Source organism: Protopterus annectens, chromosome 10.part0 (assembly GCF_019279795.1).
Source record: "Protopterus annectens isolate FY-2018-M chromosome 10.part0, PAN1.0, whole genome shotgun sequence".
In the NCBI taxonomy this organism is placed as follows: Eukaryota; Metazoa; Chordata; order Ceratodontiformes; family Protopteridae; genus Protopterus; species Protopterus annectens.
Genome location: NC_056744.1, coordinates 481,731,834 through 481,754,519, shown reverse-complemented (window position 1 = coordinate 481,754,519; position 22,686 = coordinate 481,731,834). Strand labels below are relative to the sequence as shown.

The 22,686-nt window shown below is 40.7% G+C and overlaps 1 protein-coding gene across 2 annotated transcripts in view; it reads right to left on the bottom strand.

Moving 5' to 3' along the window:
- The window catches only part of DDR2 (discoidin domain receptor tyrosine kinase 2), a 1,067,915-nt gene that overhangs the window by 175,006 nt on the left and 870,223 nt on the right, over nucleotides 1-22,686 (bottom strand). For both annotated transcript variants that reach the window (XM_044085379.1, XM_044085380.1), the window contains one exon: nucleotides 13,741-13,877. In XM_044085379.1, the coding sequence (XP_043941314.1) occupies nucleotides 13,741-13,877 (137 nt within the window). The remainder of the gene's footprint in view (nucleotides 1-13,740; nucleotides 13,878-22,686) is intronic.

The following is a 22,686-nucleotide window of genomic DNA, read 5'->3' as shown; positions in this document are numbered from 1 at the left end:
CTGTAATGACACATCATCTGTATACAGCAACTTTGTTGATCGGTTCATTCGGACCTGTTTGCTCAGGTAGTCTGTCACCAGTATGAACAGCAGTAGGCTCAGAGCTAAACTGTGATGCACACCCACTCCCACTGGGAACCCCTTTGTAAGACTGAAAACTGTTTGTACTTAAGTCATTGGTCCTTGTACATGGCTTGCACTAATTCTACCAATGTTTCTGGGACTTCAAACCAAAACAGGACCGCTCAAATTAGCTTTCTTGAGATCTTGTCATATACTTTCTCCAAGTCTGGGAAGGCCCACTTGGACTCCTTCCTCATCTCTAGCTTCTTCTCAGCTATCTGTCTCACTGCAAACTTCAGGTGGGTTGTGCTGCATCCTGATCTGAATCCAAATTGCTCATTTCCCATCTTACTTTCTACTACTCTGCACATTCATTTATCAATCTCCTTTTCCAGAGCTTTCATGCAGTGTGATAGAAGTTTAATACCTCTATACTGACCACAGTTGTGAATGTTCCCTTTGTTCATGAACACATGCAGTAGTATGATTTTTTTCACATCTGGGATACGCCTTTTTCTCAATACTGCTATGACTACCTTCAGGAGCCATTTCTCCTGTATCTCGCTCAACATCTTTATCATATCTGCTGTGATCTCATCTGAGCCTGCTGCTTTCCCTGACTTCATTTTCCTTAGTGCTGTTCTTCTTCTATATTGGGTTCCTCCTCTTCTCTCATTGTATGCTGTGTCTAACCTTTATATATCTATCTATATATCTATCTATATCTATATATATATATATATATATATATATATATATATATATATATATATATGTATATGGGTCTACCTGAGAAGACTGAAATCCGATATTACCAATCCAAGAAGAACGAGACGACATTGTTGGAACCTCCCAAGAACGAGGACTTGGTGTGATGCCCATGCACAATGTGAGGATAACAAGTACACCCACAGTAAAGTACAATTTCCCTTAAGAGCACACAAAGATCACAGTCAGCCTGGGGCTGGTTTCTCCCTTTCTCTCCTGATCCCCAATAAGACTCCCCACTGGCACACCTATAGGGTCCAGATTTCAACCTACTGTTCAAGCTAAAACCTCCAGCACCCTCTTTGTCCAAACAGTGCTTTGTGTCCCTACCCAAGTAGCTGACAGACACACACACACACACACACACACACACACACACACACACACACACACACACACACACACACACACACACACACACACACACACACACACTTTAAGATTTGATTAATATAAAAACACACACACACTCCTGGGGAAGGCTGGCACACGTTCTCCAGCTATGCCCCCATTCTGCCCAGACTATAAGGTAGTACTGACTGCCACCAACCACTACTATCAGCTACTATAAGGCCCTTCCCAAAGGGTGACCAATTTCACTGTGTAATGTTATTATTATCCAATTAGTAAATGTGATGAACAACAAGGCTATTGGAGTGGCTTTGTACAGTATCACCAAATACATGTAAGTACTCTAGAGCTTAAATTATCTCTACACAAACAGCCACAGTTGAAAGGTTTAAAAATATTTAATAATAAATAATAAAAACACCAGACATTACTTTTTATGTCAACACAATAACATAACATAGTTCAGAAATCAATAACATAACATAGTTCAGAAATCAGAGGAAAAACTTTAAAACAATATTGTAGGATAGTCTGACATGAATACAGAAAACAACTAGACTAATCTGCCCCTAGTCTATTGTTATCTATCTCTAAGAGAAATAACTGTTCTAAATACTACTTACATACAGAGCAAGCAAGTGCTGGTGAGTGGATGTTCTTACTAGATCCAAGACAAGATACAAAATGCTCAGTCTTTCTCTCTGAGAAAGTCTTAAATTGATAATACACAGTACTGCTGACTCATCAAAGATTACATAATTTTTATCACCTCTCCTTTAGTTCTTTGTAAGCTGCACCCGCCAAGAAACCACAACAATAAAAGACACGTTTACATGTGAAACCTAGTAATTATCTGTGTCTTAAGACAATAGAAAGAATTTCCCAGCCCAGACATCCTGTCTCTGAGCTTGAGATCAAACAGTCATAAAATGTTTTACTTGTCAGCTTTCTTCCAGCAGAGTGCACTGTGGTTACATTTTTGAAGCTCAGAACATAACACAATTTTCTTACATTTGTTACACAAGCCTGTGGATCATATTAATATTTACAATGACGTAGAATTCTTTACTAAATTCTATCTAGCTAGGCTGGCAGCCTTCACATACCCCCCCACCCCCGGAGAACTCAGGCCAATTTTTCAAGTGACCATTGAGAAATGTTGCATGAGAGGGTTAGGTCTGAGTATATCATACCCCATTCCCTGTCTTGAGAGCCCATCTGCATTGACATTGCTAATCCCACTGCAGTGCTGCACTGACATATCATATGCTTGCAACCCTAGGCTCCACCTTAGTAACTTGGCATTCTGCTGGCTGGCTCAACGTAACCATGTTAGGGGATTGTGATCTGTAACTACAGTTAATTTTCTTCCATACAGATAAGGGTGAAGTTTCTGCAGTGCTCACACTATGGCTAGACATTCCTTTTCTACAGCTGCATAGTATTCCTCCCTGAGTTGGAGCCTACAACTAAGGCAAACCACTGGGTGTGCTTCTCCCTCTGAAGAAATCTGGCTAAGTACAGCCCCCACCCCATGGTTCGAAACATCCACCTTCACAACAAATTCTTTGCTGTGATCTGGACTGGCTAACACAGGGGACCCTCCCAAAGCTTCTTTAAGCTTCTGGAATGCCTGCTCATGTGCTGTGGTCCACACTACCTTATCTGGCCTGTTTTTCCTTGTCAGGTTTGTGAGGGGAACAGCTATGGTACTATAAATGGGGACAAACTTTCTGTAGTACCCTGCTGTTCCTAAGAATGCCCTCACCTGCTTTTTGGTAACAGGTGCAGGTCATGCCTGAATGGCTTCTACTTTGGCAGGTTCTGGCCTGATCTTACCACTTCCCACTCTATGTCCCAGGTAGAAGATCTCTGCCATATCCACCTGACATTTGCTGGGCTTAATCATCAACCCTGCCCTCTGTAGTCTGCCCAGCACCTCCCTGACAGGCTGAAGGTGCTCTTGCCAGGAATGACTGTAGATGGCAATATCATCTAGGTAAGCAAGAGCAAACCCTCCTTCTCCTGCTAGGATATGATCTACCATCCTCTGGAAAGTCGCTGGGGCATTTTTCATCCCAAAGGTCATCTTTGTGAACTCATAAAAGCCAAAAGGAGTCACAAAGCCTGACCTCTCTCTAGCACTGGGAGTCAAGGGCACATACCGGTAACCCTTGGTACGATCCATGGTGGTAAGATACTTAGCCCCACCCAGCTGCTCTAGGGCTTTATCTGTCGTAGGCATGGGGTAAGCATCTGACTCTGTGTGACTATTTAATCTCCTGTAGTCTACACAGAACCTGGTGCTGCCATTCCTCTTTGGTACCAGCACCACTGGGGAGGCCCAGGGACTGTTGGACTTTTGAATTATCCCTAGTTCCAACATTTCCTGTATCTACTTCCTCAGAGTATGTCTGACTCTCTCAGGCACCCTATAAGGGGCCTGCCTAATAGGCCTTTGGCGTCCTGTATCCATTGGCTGTTTTGGGTCAATTCCTATCTCTTTTAGTTTCCCTGCTTTAAAACCTGCATTTGCGTGGTTTTGCACGATTTTGCGTATAGAGCAGCATCGGGCAGTGCCGCTTAAACAGGTTTAAACTATTTCCGGCTCCACAAAGTCTGCTCTTTACTTTTTCCCTTAGAACTGTTCTAAATCTCAAAGTAAGCACTCTATTTTCATTCTAAAGCCCTGCAGTTGCTCGTATAAGTAATCTTATAAATAAGCACTAATAAACTAAAGCACTGCACACCCTTATACTCCCTTTAAGTACTTGACTCCCTATTGGTCCTTTTTGATCAGTCAAAAAGTAGTTCCTTATACTATTCTGGCATGTCCAAAAGTCAGTTTTGGGTTTACTCTCCAGTCCAGCTGGTGACTCTGGGAATCTTGTGGCAATGTTACAACTGCCTTATGTGCACAGACCACCCTCTCCTCCTCCCAACAAGCTCAAATATATGTGAGAGATGCAACTATATAGCCAAACTGGAGGCTGAGCTCTCTCAACCCAGTACTGGCACAGTCTGTCAGGAGGAGAAGGTAACCACACACACCACAAATCCAGTCTCACATAGACCTATCAAAACAGCAAACCAAACACATAAACACAGAAAAACATACTCGGAGGCTCTAAATAAAAATCTGCCCAAGCAGCAGAGACCTCCAAAGCAGACATCCAAGCAACTGCTACCCCACAACAATACCCACGTATCACATAGTTCACAAAGTCAGTGTGCCACACAGTCACAGCCCTTAAGGCTAAACAACACACCTAATACACTTGTAATAGGTGACTCTATTGTCAGACACACTGACGTCCCACTCACCAGGCTGAACAAGGAGAAGGTCACTGTAAGCTGCCTGTTGGGTGCCAGGATCCGCCACATAACACAAGCACTCAGGTCACTCCAAAGCAAGTACAAATATGACTCCGTCAATGTCCATACTGGTGTGAATGACCTGAGATGTACCTCCCTGGACTACATGAAAAGAGACATAGAGGAGCTCTCTGATCATGTAGCCCAGGCCGGTATGACCCTGATGTTGAGTAGCATCTTACCCTCACCAAGAATGATGCCACAGTATAAAGACAAAATTATCAATTTTAACAATTGGCTAAAGTATTGGTGTCATTCAAAGGGGATCCAGTGTCTGTCAGCCTGGGATGACATGCTCGACAAGCCACGTTGCTTCGCTAGGGACAGCTTGCACCTGTCACCCCTGGGCTTTCGAATATTGGCTAAGGCTCTTGCCACCCCCATAGTGCCTTTTTTAGGCAAGACTTAAAAGACAAACCCACCTCCATAGACAACACAAAGAAAAATAAACTAAGGGTAATGCTGCTCAATGCCAGAAGTCTAAACCTCAAGATGCACGCACTCGAGGCTCTCCTCAGTATGGAGAATATCGATATCTGTGCAGTAACAGAAACCTGGTTCAAGGCTCCGGAGAGCACCCCAGCACTACCAGGTTATACCTCATACCATGCTTTTCGGCCCCAAAACTCGGACCGAACCACAAAAGAAGGGGGAGTATCCATATTCATCAAAGATACTCACACCTCCAGGTTAGTGGCACTGCACAAAGCATTGGAGACCATCCATGTGCAACTAACAGTGGGCAAAACTTCCTTTCAGTTTGTAGCCTGCTACAGACCACCCTCCCAAACTCAGGAACCCCACTCAGCTTTCCTGAGAACACTGGAGAATATGAAGGTCGCTCCAAACACCATCATATTGGGTGACTTCAACTACCCAAACATAGACTGGGAGCACTACTCAAGCCCCAACACCCTCACCCAATGGTTCCTAGAATTTATAAACTCAAATGCTATGGAACAACTTCTTCCACAAGAGGGGAAAACATATTGGACCTGATCATCACCAACATGGGGACTCTATGTTCCATACCAGAGGTATACCCCTCATTGGTAAGATATGACCATAAATTAATCTCACTGGACATCCATATCCCATCCCCACCCCCAGCCAAGGAAACCATGGTGAAGAACTTCTCAAAAGCAAACTTCACACTTCTCAAAACTGAGGTGGAATCCTTCAAAGCCCCGGGCCAGTGGTAAATACGGCCCAAACCGCAGAAGCCTTTACAAACGCATTCTATGGACACCTACAGGAATGCATGGATCATGCTATCCCAAATAAAACTAAGACTCACTCCTCTAAAGGCAGGAAACCTATCTGGTGGACCCCAGCTGTAAATAAGGTATACAGCAGAAGGAGGAAGCTACTACATGATAGAGCAAAATCCCAAAAAGGGAAGGCATCTCTGATCAGTACTAGCAAGAAACTACGATCCCTCATAAAATCATCTAAGGCCAGCTTCGAAAGAAAAATTGCACAAGACGCTAAAGATAATCACAAGGCCTTCTTTAGTTATGTCAGGAACCTGGGTGGCAACTACCAGATATGCTCTGAGTTAGTGCAAAATGACAAAAAATACAACAAACCCACAGACATTGCCAACATCCTGGCAGACAGGTTCAGTGCAAACTCCCCCCCCCTTCCCCCCAAAAGATCAAATGTCTATCCCAACAGAGTGTAGCCTCCCTGACATCACAGATGCACAGGTGAGAGCCGCCCTCTCCAAAGCAAAAAACACAGCATCAATGGGACTGGACGGTGTCCTGGGCTGTGTCTTACATGAGCTCCAAGAAGAACTGAACCCTCACATAAAGTCACTGTTCAATCTCAGCCTTACTGCAGGATATGTACCCAAGGAATGGCGTACAGCAACAGTGGTCCCACTCCACAAAGGTGGTGTGCCACAACGGACCCCGGAAACTATAAGCCCTATAAGCCTGACTAGCCTGGTCTGCAAAGCTATGGAGCGTATCATCATGGAACTCATAAACAAAGACATTGGGAACCTCCAAACACTGGATCCTACCCAATTCAGCTTTGTTAAAGGCAGATCTTGCCTCTTGAACCTGGTCAACTTCTTTGAAACAGTCACCAAGGCCATAGATGAAGGGAAGGTAGTCCACACAGCCTACCTGGACCTTGCAAAAGCCTTCAACACAATACCCCACTCGGGCATCATAAATAAGCTCATCAGCTTAAATATCAACCCCTATGTCACAAGATGGGTTGCAGACTGGCTCAGGGATAGAACCCACATGGTCAGAATTGCAGGTGCCATGTCAGACTCTTAACCAGTTACAAGTGGTGTCCCAAAAGGCTCAGCCCTGGGACCTCTCTTGTTTGGTATATATTTCTCTGAGGTACAGGCTAACATGGGAGGACTATGGCTGACCAAGTTTGTAGATGACTGCAAACTGGGTGCCATACTAGACTCACCGACTGACACAAGCATCCTCCAAAAGGGTCTCACAGAGATGGATAACTGGTGCCAGAGCCATGGCCTAAAACTAAATGCCAAAAAGTGCATAGTCATCCCCTTTGGGAAAAACAATGTGCCCACAAATTACCACATAGGTGGTAATCCATTAAGTATAGAAGTAATTAGGGATTTGGGGACCTAAGTAGATAGCAATCTCTCCTTTGACAATCACATTGCCAAAGTGGTTAGAAAGACCTTCTATATAGCCCACCTTGTCACGAAAGGGTTCACATCTAGATCAAGAGAGGCCATTGTGCCCCTCTACTCATCACTCATCAGGCCCATAATTGAATACAATGCCCCATTTGGGATGTACCTTACCCGACACCTGCAGCAACTGGAAAGACCCCAAAAGTACCTCACCAAGAGGATCAAGGGACTCAAACAGATGCCCTACGCAGTTAGGCTAAAGAAACTCCAGCTCTACTCAGTTGCTTACTGCCTACTCAGAGGCGATCTGTGCCTGACGTATAAAGCCATGTCCAAACCAGAATTAATGGACATGTTCCACCTCAGGAAATCGAAATCCCTTAGAGCTACATGCTCCAGGGACTTAAACCTCAGCACAGAAATAAATAGGACATGCTGGAGGGACAGATTCATATCCCAGAGGCTCCCTTCACTCTGGAACAAAATCCCAATTTATGTTAGGCAGAGCCCCTCAATGACCCTCTTCAAGAGAAATCTTGACGAGTGGATGGGAGATCGTAGGTTTACCCCTGGGATCTCTTCCGTGACCCTACTAGACAGAGGCACAGTAAACTAACCTTAAAAGGGCTATCTTCTGTGACCTACTATACAGAGGCATGGTCAACTAATCTAAAAGGGTGGCGAAAGCCAAACACACTCTGGCTAGGCTTATAAATGCCCTAGGACAGATAGCCTAGTATCAACCTATGAACCTATGTCTCCAAACTCCTGTAACACTGCTCAGACTTCTCAAACCTGGGTAGGAGGTAGCTGCTGGGACATTGTTACCCCTTCCACTGAGGTGTCAGTCCGAGCCTCATTGAAAAGATCAGTCACCAGATCTCCCTCAGACTCCTCCTGCAATCCACTGCAAATACTCAGCACAAGGGCCTCCGTATCATGGTAAGGTTTCATCATGTTAACATGGTAAAATTTGTACCCCTGTCTCCTACCTAGCAGTTCCACCATGTAGTTAACATAATTGACCTTCCTTACCACCTTGTAGGGTCCCTCCTAGGCTGCTTGCAGCCTGTTGTGTCTGACAGGAATGAGAACCGTTACCTTCTGCCCTACAGCATACTCTCTAGCTTGAGCATTCCTGTCATACCAGACCTATTTCTGCTGTTGGGCTTCTGCTAGGTTCTCCTGAGCCAAGCCCATGAGTTCCCTGAACCTTGTCCTGAGGTTTAGGACATATGCCACACCAGACTCCTTGTGAGATTCACACTCACAATCTCAAATTAAGTCTAGAGGCCCCCTCACCCTATGCCCATACAACAACTCAAAGTTTGAAAAACCTGTGGATTCCTCGGAAACCTCTCTGTAAGCAAACAACAGACGGGGCAAATATTTGTCTCAATTCCTCTTAAAATAGTCTTTAAATTCCCGTAGCATGGACTTGAGTGTAGAGTTTAACCTCTCAACAAGACCATTAGTCCGGGGATGGTAGGAGGTGGTCTTTAGGTGCTTCACCCCACAGTACCTCAACAGACAAGCCAAGAGGTCTGACATGAAATTGGCATCTCTGTCAGTCAGTATTTCTTTTGGGAAACCTACCCTGCTGAAAATCTCTAACAAAACATTTTCCACCTTTGCTGCCTCAATGGAGGACAAAGCCACGGCCTCAGGGTATCTGGTAGCATAATGTACTACTACTAGGATATACTTTTTCCCTGTGGAACTTGGGGTACTCAAAGGCCCCACAATATCCATAGCTACCCTCTGAAATGGCTCCTCAATCACAGGCAAAGGCATCAAAGAAGCTTTCACTTTGTCTCCTGCCTTGCCTACCTTATGTCACTGCTCACAGGTCCGGCAGTACCCTGTTACATCTCTGGAAATTCCAGGCCAATAGAAGTTCTGCATAATACATCTCTTTGTAAATTTTATGCCCATATGACCTGCAAAGGGAATAGCATGGGCTATGGCTAGAAGCAGCAGATGGTAGGCTCTAGGCACTACCAACTGCTGTATCCTCTCACATTCTAGCCCTCTAGGGGTACACTCTCTATACAGTAACCCTTTGTCCCAGTATACAGATTCCCCCTTCCCTTGAGAATCAGGTACCTCACTAACTACCTGCCTCAGGCCTTGTAATGTAGGGTCTGAGAGCTGAGTCTGTCTCAACTCTCTCTTTGTTATTCTTCCCAGCTCCCCTTCCACAGGAAGTCTTGTATCCTCTGAAAGCAGTGCCTCACTACCAGCCTGGGTACTACTACTTACCTCTGCCCTTACAGTCACTCTGTCCAAGAGATCATCAGTACCCACAAGCAGCTATGGCTCACCTTCAATCTCACTGCTACAGGGTAGCTCACTCCATGAAGTAACCACCTCACCAGTCCTGGCTGTAACTGCAATCTGTAATGGTACTGCATAATCCAAAATCATTTGCTCCTTCTCCATCTAGCTGCCCCCACAAATACACCTACTTGCTGCCTTCCTTTCCACCTTTCCAGTCAAGGTGAACCTTAGCCAAAGGTATTCCAAATATTTCTCCTCTAAAGCTCTGACTATCCATGACTGCCCAGGCAAATTCCTCTCTCCTGTAACCACTGCTGAGGTCTTTACAACCAAAGCTGCAATCATACAGCCTTTTAGGTTGCGTTTCATTTTGCCATTCACTATGGCGGCTGATTCAGCCTGGTGGTAGTTTGGTATCCTTTGCCATAAGACTCAACCTACTGATGGCATTTTCTCTTCCCCTTACTGGTTCCCTCACCTTTTTGTTCCCCACCTTGCCTCTCTGGACATCATGCTATGCTTATGGCACAACTGGTTACCCATTCAAAACAAAACACCCTAGGTCCTGGATGTGTACCTGGACTAGGAAGTTCCCCTGCTACTGGCAGATTTTTTGTTGGGCAGTCTGCTGCCCCCATCGTAATTCCCTTAGACCCATGAGCAGCACTGGGTGTATCCCGCCATGCAATTATGATGCCCTGCCACTTTAGGTATAGGTCTCCTTCTTCCTTCTGAGCACTGAAGTAGCACATTGTCTAACTAGAGGGTAGATCCTCATGTCCTTAGGCAAAATGTTACACTGAGAGCACATAGAAAGGTCTGACAGCCCTTTAAAAGTGGTGACCTCCTCTAGCTCATCTACCTATGAAAATACCAGTCAGTTCAGTCCCATATTCTCACTTACACTTTTCATCCTCCTTGTGTCTATGCTCACAAAATCTTCCTAGAGCTTTCCTCAAGCTCTTAAAAAATTATAGCAAACAATTCTTAACAGCAGTATAATCAAAACATTCATGATCAGATAGTTTAGACAGCACAATTACAGCTTTACTATGGAGTAAGAGGGTCAGGAACTGTACCCAGAGCCTTTGGTCAACATCATACTGTTTATATACCCTCTCAAAGGATATTAGAGTGTAATCAAAATTATCCCCTCTTGTAAATTGTGGAAGAAAGAGCTTGACCTTAGAGTGTTCTGGGGTCTGGTTGCAAAGGTACCCAAATATCCTTGACTAAATAAATTAAGTCAGCATCACCAAATGATGCCTCTGTCTCTCCTTCTCTAATAGAGAATTCAGAAAAATGCCTGAAATCCAACTCAACCAACTCAATGACCAGATGGAGAGGTCAGAAGCTTTTGTAAAGGTTGAGCTGTCCATTCTCTGAATGTTGTATATCCATGGCCAGTCTGATCATCCTCATTGTTGCTGTTTTTCTGATTCAGCTGGAGGCCAAAGCTGCAATCATGTCACTAGCACAGGCAGGTGTCCAAGATACAAGATCAGAGCCTGGCATTTCTCAGCCAACTGGCTCTATACGACTTTGCCTTACTGACTTCTCAACATGCATGCCTGCTTTCCTGACTCTCCCTGCAAAGAAATAAAACAATGTGATCCACTTTTTCTGAATATTCACTGCATGGCTGATTTGGAAATGCAAAAAAACCTTTTCTGTGACCCAGACACAAGCTAACCTATTCACTATCCATACCACCACAAGTCCAATTAGTTTGTGATGTGGCTAACTCTCACCACTATCAAACAATTAATTTATGATGTGCCTATCTAACCATTGCCAAACAAATTAATATGGACACCCATGCACACACATGATATTAACAAGTACACATGACTCTTAGTATAATTTCATTAAGAGCACACAGAGATCACAGTCAGTCCTAATACTCTTTCTCTTTCTCTCCAGATCCTCAATAAGACTCCTACTTGGCACAGCTATAGGGTCCAGATAGCCAACTGGTCTAAACTCGGTAAAACCTCTAGCGCCCTCTCCAACCAACCAGTGCTTCATGTCCCCTGCTCAAGTAGCTGACACACACACAAGTTCAGATTTGATTTATATACATACACCCAGACACTGCCCCAGGAAGCCTGGCCAAGGATCTGCAGCTATGTCAGGTTCTTGGGCTATAAGGGTAAGCTTTTGTTCTTTTGACTGATATCAGCTACTATAAGGCCCTTCAGGGAGGGTTGATTATATCACTGTGTATATATATATATATATATATCATCAATATCATCACGCTGATAGATATTAGGTGGCTTTACACACACACACACACACACACATGCAAAGTAATTTAGAGCTTAAATACACAAAACACAAAACATCCACAGTTGTTAGGTTTAAAAATATTTAATAATAAATATTAATGAATACCTAAACTTAGTTATTTTATCAACACAATGACATTACAGAGTTCATCTGGGAAATATGCTTTAGGATAGGATAGTCTGACATAAGGGCATTTTTGTAGAGACTAATCTGGCTTTTGACTATCAATCTAGAAAAATAACTAATACATAACACACACATAGGAGCAAGCAAGTGCTGGTGAGTTGATGTTCTTACTAAGATCCAAGACAAGACGCAGTAGCCAAATTATTAATACACGAGTTGAGCTGACTATAGAACTTGAACATCATTAAGACTTTGTCTTAAAACCGCATCATTTGTTAAAAACTCAAAATTTATTATTTCTTTTTTTCTTTTGTGTAGTTGTATCAGTTTTGTAAACTTTGTACACATTTGAAACAATACAATTATCTATTTCTTTAGACAATAGAAATAATTGCCCCGGCAGACATTTTAGTTTATTCTTGAGATCAAACAGTCATAAAAATGCTTTTACTTGTGGCTTTTCTTCCAGCAGGGTGCACTGTGGTTACAGTTTTGAAGCTAAAGATATAGGCTCCAGCCCATATTGTTGTTACACACTGTCTTCTGTTGTTTACTCGAGCAGAATGATTTAGTGTTTGTTTACAAGCTTGTGGCATAAAAAGAAGGGAGGGGAGTAAGGACCTTATGGGGAGATGTGGATCAGGGGCTGGGAGCCGTCATCCTGCAGCAGTGGTAAGTCACAATCCTTACCATGGAGTGATGTGCTATGATTTAGCACATCCATCATACTCCCCTTACTGGTGTGTTGATCTGCAATGTTTCTAGTCAGCACCAGCGATCTTATAGGCAGAGGTTCTTCCAAAATTCCCTTCTTGGGATAGAAGAGCTGGTCATTGGTCAGTTAATCCTATTCCACTGTCTGGCCAGCCCTTTCAGTGACCCAAATCTATTCCAGAAAAAAAGGGTCTTTCTGAGAAACTCGTGAGATTACTGGAGAACCACTGGTATAGTTAATTTTGTTCTGAAGTTTTCTCTCATTAATGCTGTTATATGCCTCTGAATACGTCAACTATAATGAGACCCCCTGGCTCATTTAATGCTTTTCTAGGTCCTCTGACTTTATTAAGTCTGCAACCCCCATGAGTATGCTTATTCTGCTATTGTTTCTCATTGCATTTAACTTGGTGGTCTTCCTTTCTGTTAATCTTACTGCGGCCTTGTAATTATGCTTTTTCTGATACAATAAACAGACTTCATTACCCTTGCTATGGGTCACCTTATTCAATTAATTATTTTGGTATGCTTGACTTTGCTTATATAACCAATACCCCAGATTCATTAACTCTGATTTTATCAGTCCAGCTTTGGTCTTTCTGACTTTGTTAAATCTGCTAAGCTCCTAGACTCTATTACTCCATTTGGAAGCTTCAACAATTTAATATTTCTGGAGCTCTATACTTTAATACTGCTACAACCCTGAATGTTTAACATTTGAGGGTTGTTGACTTTTTCTGTCACAGAGTGGATATATTCTATTAAATATGTTGGGACCCCTCAACTGTGCTAATTCTTCTAGGTCCATTACATTATTTATTTTAATGTGGTCACCAAAACTGTAACAGGTGGAATAAAAATCACTGATGTAAAAACCATGGAATCATATAATGGTAACTAACAATAGAAATGATTTTGTACAATATGGTATCTACCCAAGCAGATTTAGTCACAGTCTAAGAAGACAGAGCAGAACTAAATGGCTAAATGGCTGCTTCTTAAGCAACAAGTTAAACTTCATCCAAAAAAAATGTGTGTTATGACATTACTGAATAGATTAGTATGAAATTGTGGCTCCAAAGCAGGTAATATTACAGGACAATAATACTACTTGGTGCCTGTATTGACTTCCTGTTTACCTTTTCTAATATTTTTTGCCAGAACTGCCGCCACAGGATGATAACAATTATGGCAATCAGGATAAAGATTATTGCCACCAGGCATCCAATCAGAATGCGAGTATTGCTGTCATCAATCTTCAGAGTTGGGTTAATCACTACAAAAAAAAAAAGGAAAGCGTATTTAGAATGTATTCAGTCACTATTAGTGTGTGTAGCTGATCCACAGTAACATTTTTGTTCTCTTACATTTGGTGCTGTAGAATAACATACGAGATTCTAAGTGCTCAAACACAGCTGAAGTGATAAGCAGCTTTGCATTACTGACTGTATAGCCACAGAGGTGTCTGTCATCATGGAAACCTGAGACAAAGTTACATTACCACAGCAGAAGAATTGAGATCCACAGGAATTTATAGAAAGGTTGCATAGTATACAAGGTGCAAGGTATTTCCAGTGTAAATGAGTGTATAAACAGATGTGAATTATAATTTTCAGGGAACTGAGTGTATAAAGATAAATAAAAGAAGCAGATGAATGTTGTCAGTGCAGATGTCTTGCAGCTTGACTGGGCAGAACTGTATATGAAAACGACATGTAGAAAAATAGCAGGGTAGCAGCTACTATATTTCTATAGCTGTTGACTGTGTTAAATGACCTTAAGTTCATTGGTATTAATGACAGCTCTTGATCTACCATGTCCCACTAATGACCAGACAGTAAATCAGACTGGACTGGGATACATCATATTTAATCCATAGCCTGAACCTCATGGAATGCAAGGTCTTCCTGTACATGTGGATACCAAAGTTTATGTCATTCATAGCATCCTAGCTATAGGACACTTTCAGCAATGGATACATTGGGCATTTCCCAGACTTCTGCCTCATAGAGTCTCAATAAGTTCCCCCCATGTTATGGTAATACATGTTAATGAACACACATACTTCTACAGGATGGAAATGGACAGACTTAGCACAATGTGTGGCTTCTGAAACATCACCCCCTTCCCTAGGACACTGGATGCTATAGACTACACTCATGTGGCTATAAAGCCTCCCCTGACACACAAGGTCAAAGATACATCAGTAGGAAAGGATACTATCAACTTCCAAGTACACCACAATGCACAGGGAATTATTGCCAATTTATGTGTCCAGCTTTCTGCTAGTTTTCATGATTCCCACATCTGGCATATGTTGCACTTATATGCCCATTTTTGAGTCTATATTATAATAGCGAAAATCCCTTTAAGTGAACACGAAAACACTGACATGTATTGCGCGAACTGCGAATATGCCAAATGTACTAAACCGCGAAATACAAATAGTCGAATCCCCATAGTCAGCCAACTCCACCTCCCACTACATACTGACTACCCAAACAAAATAAATAAACCACATACATACACTAACCAAAACCCTACTTCTAACCCTAAAGTAAAGCACCAAAACCCTATGTCTAACCCTACACTAAACCTAACATACATTACTATCTATGCACTTACCTTAACCCGCACCCTAACCCTAAGGTCCGTAACTATCGCACACTTACCCTACAGCGATATACCAAAACAAAACAAATAATCCACACACATACATTTAACAAAACCCTAATTCCAACCCTACACTAAACCTTACATACATTACCTATCTATGCACTTACCTTAACCCACAACCTAACCCTAAGGTCCATAACTATCGCACACTTACCTTACGGAGCTGTACTGCAGACAGGCCAACCATGACACTTCGACTTTTTGGATTTCGCGGTTTAGTACGTTCGACATAATCACGTTTTGCGCACTACGTGTCGGTGTTTTCGCGTTCGCTTAAAAGGATTTTCTGTATTATAATATAGACCCCCCATTTTTAGTATGGTGATTTCACATAGGGTCTTCTTGTTCATATGTACTGGGACAATCTAAGAAATATGTGCCGACAACACATCATATGCATGCAACCAATCTCCTTCCACCCCAAAAGATTTCTTTGTTCTGTTTTGCAGATTATACTGGCTAGTCCTTTGAATCCTGGCTCCAGACTCTGTATGCAACCACAAAACTGTTGTTGAGATGAATTTCAGCACTGCTCATGCCCAGACATGGGACATCATAAGACTGTGTTTGGACTTCCGAATATACAGTTTTGATGCCTGAATACATCTGATAATATCTTACAGTATTGGCCCAATATAGCCAACAAGATGCTTGCAGTTTGCACCATCTTCCACAATATATTATGGAAACAAGACTGACATCAGCTGCTGCAGGTGAAACTGATGTCATCATCAGTAGGATGAGACATTGTCAGCAAAAGTCCCTAGGTACTGAGAGGAACAAGATGTTACTGTGCTGTCAAGGTGGCAATGGCTGGCTAACAACTTTGGGAAATGGTGTGCACAGGGAAAAACAGTAAATATGATGCATGTAGTGTTCCTGTTAGCATTTGCTGGTCAATAGATGGTCTGGTTTTACTGTGCATCATACATTAGCATGAGACCATATGGGATGGAGGATGGCGTGGGTCACAGTCATATCATTTGCATGACACCACATGGGATGGAGGATGGTGTGGGTCACATTCATATCATAGCACGACACCACATGGGATGGAGGATGGTATGGGTCATGTCATATCATAGCACAACACCACATGGGATGGAAGATGGTGTGGGTCCCGTCATATCATTGCATGACACCACATGGGATGGAGGATGGTGTGGGTCACAATCATATTACACCACGACACCACATAGGATGGAGGGTGGTGTGGGTCACAGTCATATCATTTGCACAGGGTATCAATGGACACAGTACACAAGACTAACACAAGCAGGAGCTGGGGAATGTAGCAGAAGGTCTGAACTCTTCAGGAGGGAACTGTGATGTTCTATGTTGTTGGCCTGGGGGGGGGGTCTAGTAACAGGAATTGGATTTTGGGCACAAGTTACTGGATCAGAATGCTGGGGTGGGATTGCTGGTAGAACAGTTCACCAGTGCAAATTACCTTGTAGTTTTAATCTTTCATGAGGAAGAACAACATTTTAGGTAGCTGTATAGCACAGTCAATGTTACAACAATATGACTTAGAATATAATATTATTCTGAACTGTACTCCTAGGATTAAACGTATGCTTGCTAAAACAGATGTAGTTATATATGCTGTTGGTAAAGTAAGAACCTGATGTGAACAAAATGATTGCAATATCAGATGTTATGGCTCTTGAGAAATGTACATCTATATTAATAAATAGAGGTAATTTTGTGATTTTTTAAGATGGTTGATCACCAATAGCACTATTTAACCAAATTCCAATAGAGTTATTTGACAATTGCTATATGGCAGCAATAACAGCTATACTCTACACATATTTAAATGGAGTGAGGAATTAATACTCAGTTGTAAATATAACTGAGCAGCACCTAGTTATTGATAATGTGTATAGTCTACAGTGGTGTGTTCCTTCTTGGAGAGAGGAAGAAGTAGACAATCTGATGACCATAACGTCAGATTATGGTGGAGCTTCTTCTTTGCAGTAAGTCATTTGATTTGTTTTGTATAAGAGAATACTGAGGAATGTTCCATAAAGTTCTGGCTGTAGAAGAAAGCATGAATAATTTAAGTCTGAAGGGTAAAAAATTGACACTCCGATATTCTTTTTACTCAACAGCCTTTATACATTGCTAGTATTATTTGTGCTGCAACAACACCAAACTGGTATAGTCATTATAAAGTAAATAATTATAGTGTAAATGTAAGATTCAATGTAGATGTTGTTTCTTATCATAAGCTAAATGCATAATAATTTGTTTGTCAGTGTAAGACAAATTAATCATTGCTGGTCTTTGGTCAGGGCTATATACTAATACACTTCAAGATTAAGGAGGTGTGAATTCTCTCATTTGGAAGAGATACAGGTTTATCATGGTTTAATTTCTCCAAGTCTTTTGGATTTCTAGTACCATGATGGGAATGGACCTCATTACTAAGTGAAAGTATGATTAAAATTCATGAAATTAGTATTGTTTCAATCTTTGATGTTAGCCAAAAACTGCAATGTGTCCAGAACTGACTCCTGTAATTTGTACGGAGTTATATGTATCTGTAGCATATCTAAATACGACTGTAATTTTTTTTTTTTATAGGAGACCCATTGCTCCCTCCAACTACTATTAGAACTGCCCAGGTATTCATCTCCCACATTGCCCTCACTTCTGCCTTCAAATCCTAGTATTTTATGACTTTGTGTCTCTCTGTACATGAGACACTGTAATCGCTGGGTGTAGCAATTTCAATGATCAATGCTACTTTTGTTTTCTTTTCATGGACTACTATATCTGGTTTTCTCACATCTACTTTCAGAACTGTTGGTAATGGGTGACCCCTTTGTGATATAAACTTCATCATTCTCTTTAATGCTTTGTGGCTCATATTTTCAGTGCTTGTCAGCTACATCTATATTGTAACATTTGCACAATCCCCAGTGCAACAGTCTTGCCACATTGCAAAAACTGCTCACAGAAGGAGTAAAATCCAAATCGTCATATTAAATCGCTTTATTAAACCACTTCCACAGTAAAAAATATAAGTGCTTTTGTCCCAAATATGTGCTTACATAGAACTTCATCAGATACAATAATTGTATATGATAAAGTTCCTTGTAAGCATATATTTGGGACAAAAGCGCTTATACTTTTTACTGTGGAAGTGGTTTAATAAAGCGATTTAATATAACGATTTGGATTTTACTCCTTCTACGAGCGGTTTCTGCATTTTTGTGGTTTGGTATGTTATTTTTGGATTAGTCTTGCCACATTATTACGCCTTTCAGTATACAGGCTTTCTGCCATTTGTTTATCACACCCAGCAACAAGATGCGTAACTGCATCCAGTTTTGTTTTACAGAATCTGCATTTGTCTTTTTCTCCCCATGTTCAATTGACTTTGTAAACCAACATGTACATAGTCCACTATGCTGTATCGCCAATATTAACCTTTCATCTTTTGGTTTAAATTTGCTTTTCCTTTACCATTCCTGCATCAGATCCTGTTGACATGAATTTGTTCCAAGAGGTTTCTTTACTTGCAGCTATTTTTATGCTTTTTCTACGTTTCTTGCCTTCTCATTTGATCCTTTTCTTATATACTTTCTTTTGTTTTTTAGCACATTCAGTTGTTGCCTGATTTTCGTCTACATCTGGTTTGAGTTCCATTCTTGCGTGACTCTGATATGCTTTTGATAAACTAAGAAGGGAAGTCATTTTAGACTTCTTCTTCCCATCTTTTCAAACTTCCACTATGTTTGGATCTGGGAAAGTCAGCAGGTTTGTGTGCAATCTTACTATTGTAGATCTATACATATAACCAATTTCAAGGAGGCCCAGAACTCCTTCAGAATGAGGAATATATTTATATATTTATTTGATATTTGTTAACCGGGCTGGTCCAACTGAGCTAGATGCCCATTTTCAGTGGAGACCTGAGGAGAAAAGCTACAGGATCATTACATACATAAATTTACAGTAACACAGACAGATATTTACAGTAACATAGAAAGGTAATTTTCTGAGTTATACATAGCAGTTAGAGTGAAAGTATAACAGGGAGTATACAAAAACACAAGGCTGAGCACCAAATAAATAGTTTCCAAAAATTACAATTAAAAGAAACATTGGCATCTTTGCATGTATGCAGTATGTATTTAAAACTGAGTCAAGGAAAGTACAGGGTAGAGGCAGAAGGAGTCCAATGATATCTAAAAGTTTCAATAACAACAGAGAACCTTGACTACAATACATACATACAGAAATTACATCGTTAATAGATGCAGTAGAATAGTTAGTGAAACTACCTATAATGGGAGATTGTAAGAAAACGTAGCAGTGGAGTTTATTAGAAGGAGAGAAACAAAATTAGTTGAAAGACATGAGATAAGACTGGGAAGGATGGGAGGGTTTAAGTAGGTTCCTGGCAAGGACAGATCCATAAGCTTAAGAGGAAGTGTTTTAGATGTTTTTTTTAATTGAGTAGTATTTGACATGTTTCTAATTGGGTTAGAAAGTTTGTTCCAGGCTACAGACACATTGTAGTTGTAGCGAATTTTACCTATATTTCTGCTCGGTTTATGTATAACAAGGAGTTGTTGGTCAAAGTTCTGAGAGATCTGGTGGGGGTGTAAAAGGAAACTGTTGTAGAGAGGGAGGAGCAAGCAGTAGGTCTGTATAGGATGGAGTGTGTGATTTGTAGTTGTGCTGTAAGAAGTTGGTGGGGGAATTCTGGCCATTGCAGTTGTTTTAATGCAATGCAATGGTGAAATCTACAGGGCTGGTTAGTTGCAAATCTAGCAATTTTGTTATATGTTTGTTTTAGTTGTGAGATTAATATGGAATGTAGGTTTGTGAGGATGGGGGTGGCATAAAGTAGGCCTGGTAGAAGGAATGCCCTGGCTAGGGATAGTTTAGGACAGTCTAGGTATACACTGTTTTTTATATATCATTTGATAAGCATGAATCATTTTACTTGTTTTCCTGTCTCACTGATCCACTACCTTTTGGGGTGAATCAATCACCCCAAAACTGTAAGTTAGAACCGGAAAATCAAATTTGTTTATAGTTTGGACCTTGTTCCTAGATTTCAGGGATCTTTTCGGTATTACTTTAGTCTTCTAAAATATTCCTTACTGAGTTTTGTTTGCATTTGTTGACATTGTATTGTTGATCCTTCATCAGTTCCCAAATATTTATACACTCCCTCTGCTCAAGCTCCTTTATATCACATTCCTGTCCCAGACTGATATTTTCTTGGTGCTGTGTCTTTCCTGATTTAAATGCTGCTTTTGCACATTTATCAAGACCAAATGACATTCTTATACCATCTGAGAAAGTTTTAACCATTTGCTGTTGTTCTTTCAGCTCATCAACTAATAAACTATACAGTTTTAAATCATCCACAAAAAGAAGATGAAAAGTCTTTACACTTGATTGTTTTCTGGGAGCCAAATTGTAACCATGCCCTAATCTGTTAAGTAGACAGCTTAATGGGTTATGGGCAAAGTAAAAGAGCAGTGATGACAATAGAGTCACCCTGGAATATCCCTCTTTGAATTTTTATCCTAGGGATATATACTAATACATTTCAAGGATAAGAAGGTGTGAATTCTCTCATATGAAAGAGAAATACGCTTCTATAGGTTTACTGCAAATCAGAAGTCACACAGTGAGAAATTTTATCTTCCTAGGACCATCTGCTTCACGTAGAAGCCTATGAATTCATATATTGTTTTCTTCTTCTGCTTTCTCTGTATCCTTACTCATTCAGTTTCTGATGAAAGCACTGGGACGCTTTAGCAAATGTTCTAGCCATATACTTTATTCCTGAATTCTTCTGTCAGTGACACTGAAAGTGTCTTTGACTGTGAACTTCTACTGATATGTAGATAACTGTTGTTTTACTTGTACAAGTTGTGAGGGGCACTCGTTTGAAACTGGGCAGGCTTTAGAAGTTCTGTATTGCTACCCAGATGTGATGGAAGTTATCCAACTAGAATCCTGACATTGCACATTTTTTTCTTAGCTTAGCAGAGAATCCTTAACTGTCATGACTTGTTTTCTGTTAACCATTGTTTTGTATTGTATGATAAACCTATTTACTATTAAATTGGCTAAAATTAACAAAACTATTGTTTTACCAACATACTGGTATACTCCTACATTAAATCAGCAAATTTAATTTAAGCTATGGTGAATGAGACACAACTTCTTTTTTATAGTAGCAGAATACTACACCTTGACACGACACATTCCCAGAAGTACAAAGACAGGGGTTCAGCCAATTTTATTGATTCCCTTTGGTGCCGAATATAGGGTTGCTATGTGATTGGTATAGAGACTCGTTTTTAGTGTAGAGCAGTTATAGCACTTTATATTTTTTGTTTTCTTTTATTTTTATTTATTTATTTATTTATTTGTGTTACATAAAATGTAACACAACGGTTTAATGCACTCTTTTATTTATTTCAGTGGGTCCATGTTCTGTACAAATCTGATAGGTGTAATCATCATTTTAATAGGTTTAAATGTACTGCTTATCTAGAAAATGCAAATGGTTGTAATTTGTTTACATTTCTTGCTAAATGACATTAATTTTTTGTAAATGCTTCTTCCAGTCTTCTTACCACGGATGATTAAAAATGATTCACAGCAATTTGTAAATGGAATTACAGCAAACTACAAAAATAAAGAAAACATCTACAGTGCAGAATGTTGATTTGTACTGCATTTGCACTGCATTTCAAATAGTTTCTCTGCTGTTAAGGGACTTTTATCAGTATTGCTGCATTTAGTTTTTGTGTTTGTAGTTATTTTTCACTGCATTTTAGGTGGTTTCGCTTTTGTTAAGTGAATTAATCAGTATTGCGGAATTTATTTGCTCTGTTTTAGTCAATTTTCAAAGTTAAAACAGACAGCTAGTTTTGGCCAGGTGTCTGAGCGTTATATAACTTGACAGCTTGTAGTAGTTAACTAAATGGGAGGCAATTCATTGCTGCAGTTCTAGGACAGATAAACACTATTGGTTTAAGTTTTAGCAGTTTTTATTGTTTTTTTCATTTTCTCTGTTTATTTTATATTGTTCAGAACTGAGCTTAACATAGTGGGGTTTAAATGTGCACTGCATAAATAGGAACACTTCTGGTTGTAACTTTTCCTAATATGACCATCTCACAAAAATTGTATCAGTAAATAACTTTATATATACCGGTGCAAAAAGCCTAGGATGTGAGCTAAGCAACTAGTACCCTAAAGTAGCTTAGAGCAGCCCTAATGGCACTGTATTGTACAACTTAGCCCATAGCCACTACAATAATTTCAACACTAATGTTATGCAAAGGTTCCCAACCTGTGCTTGTCAGTCACATTTAAACCCACGTTACTTATTTACATAAACAGTCATAGATAATTACATTATC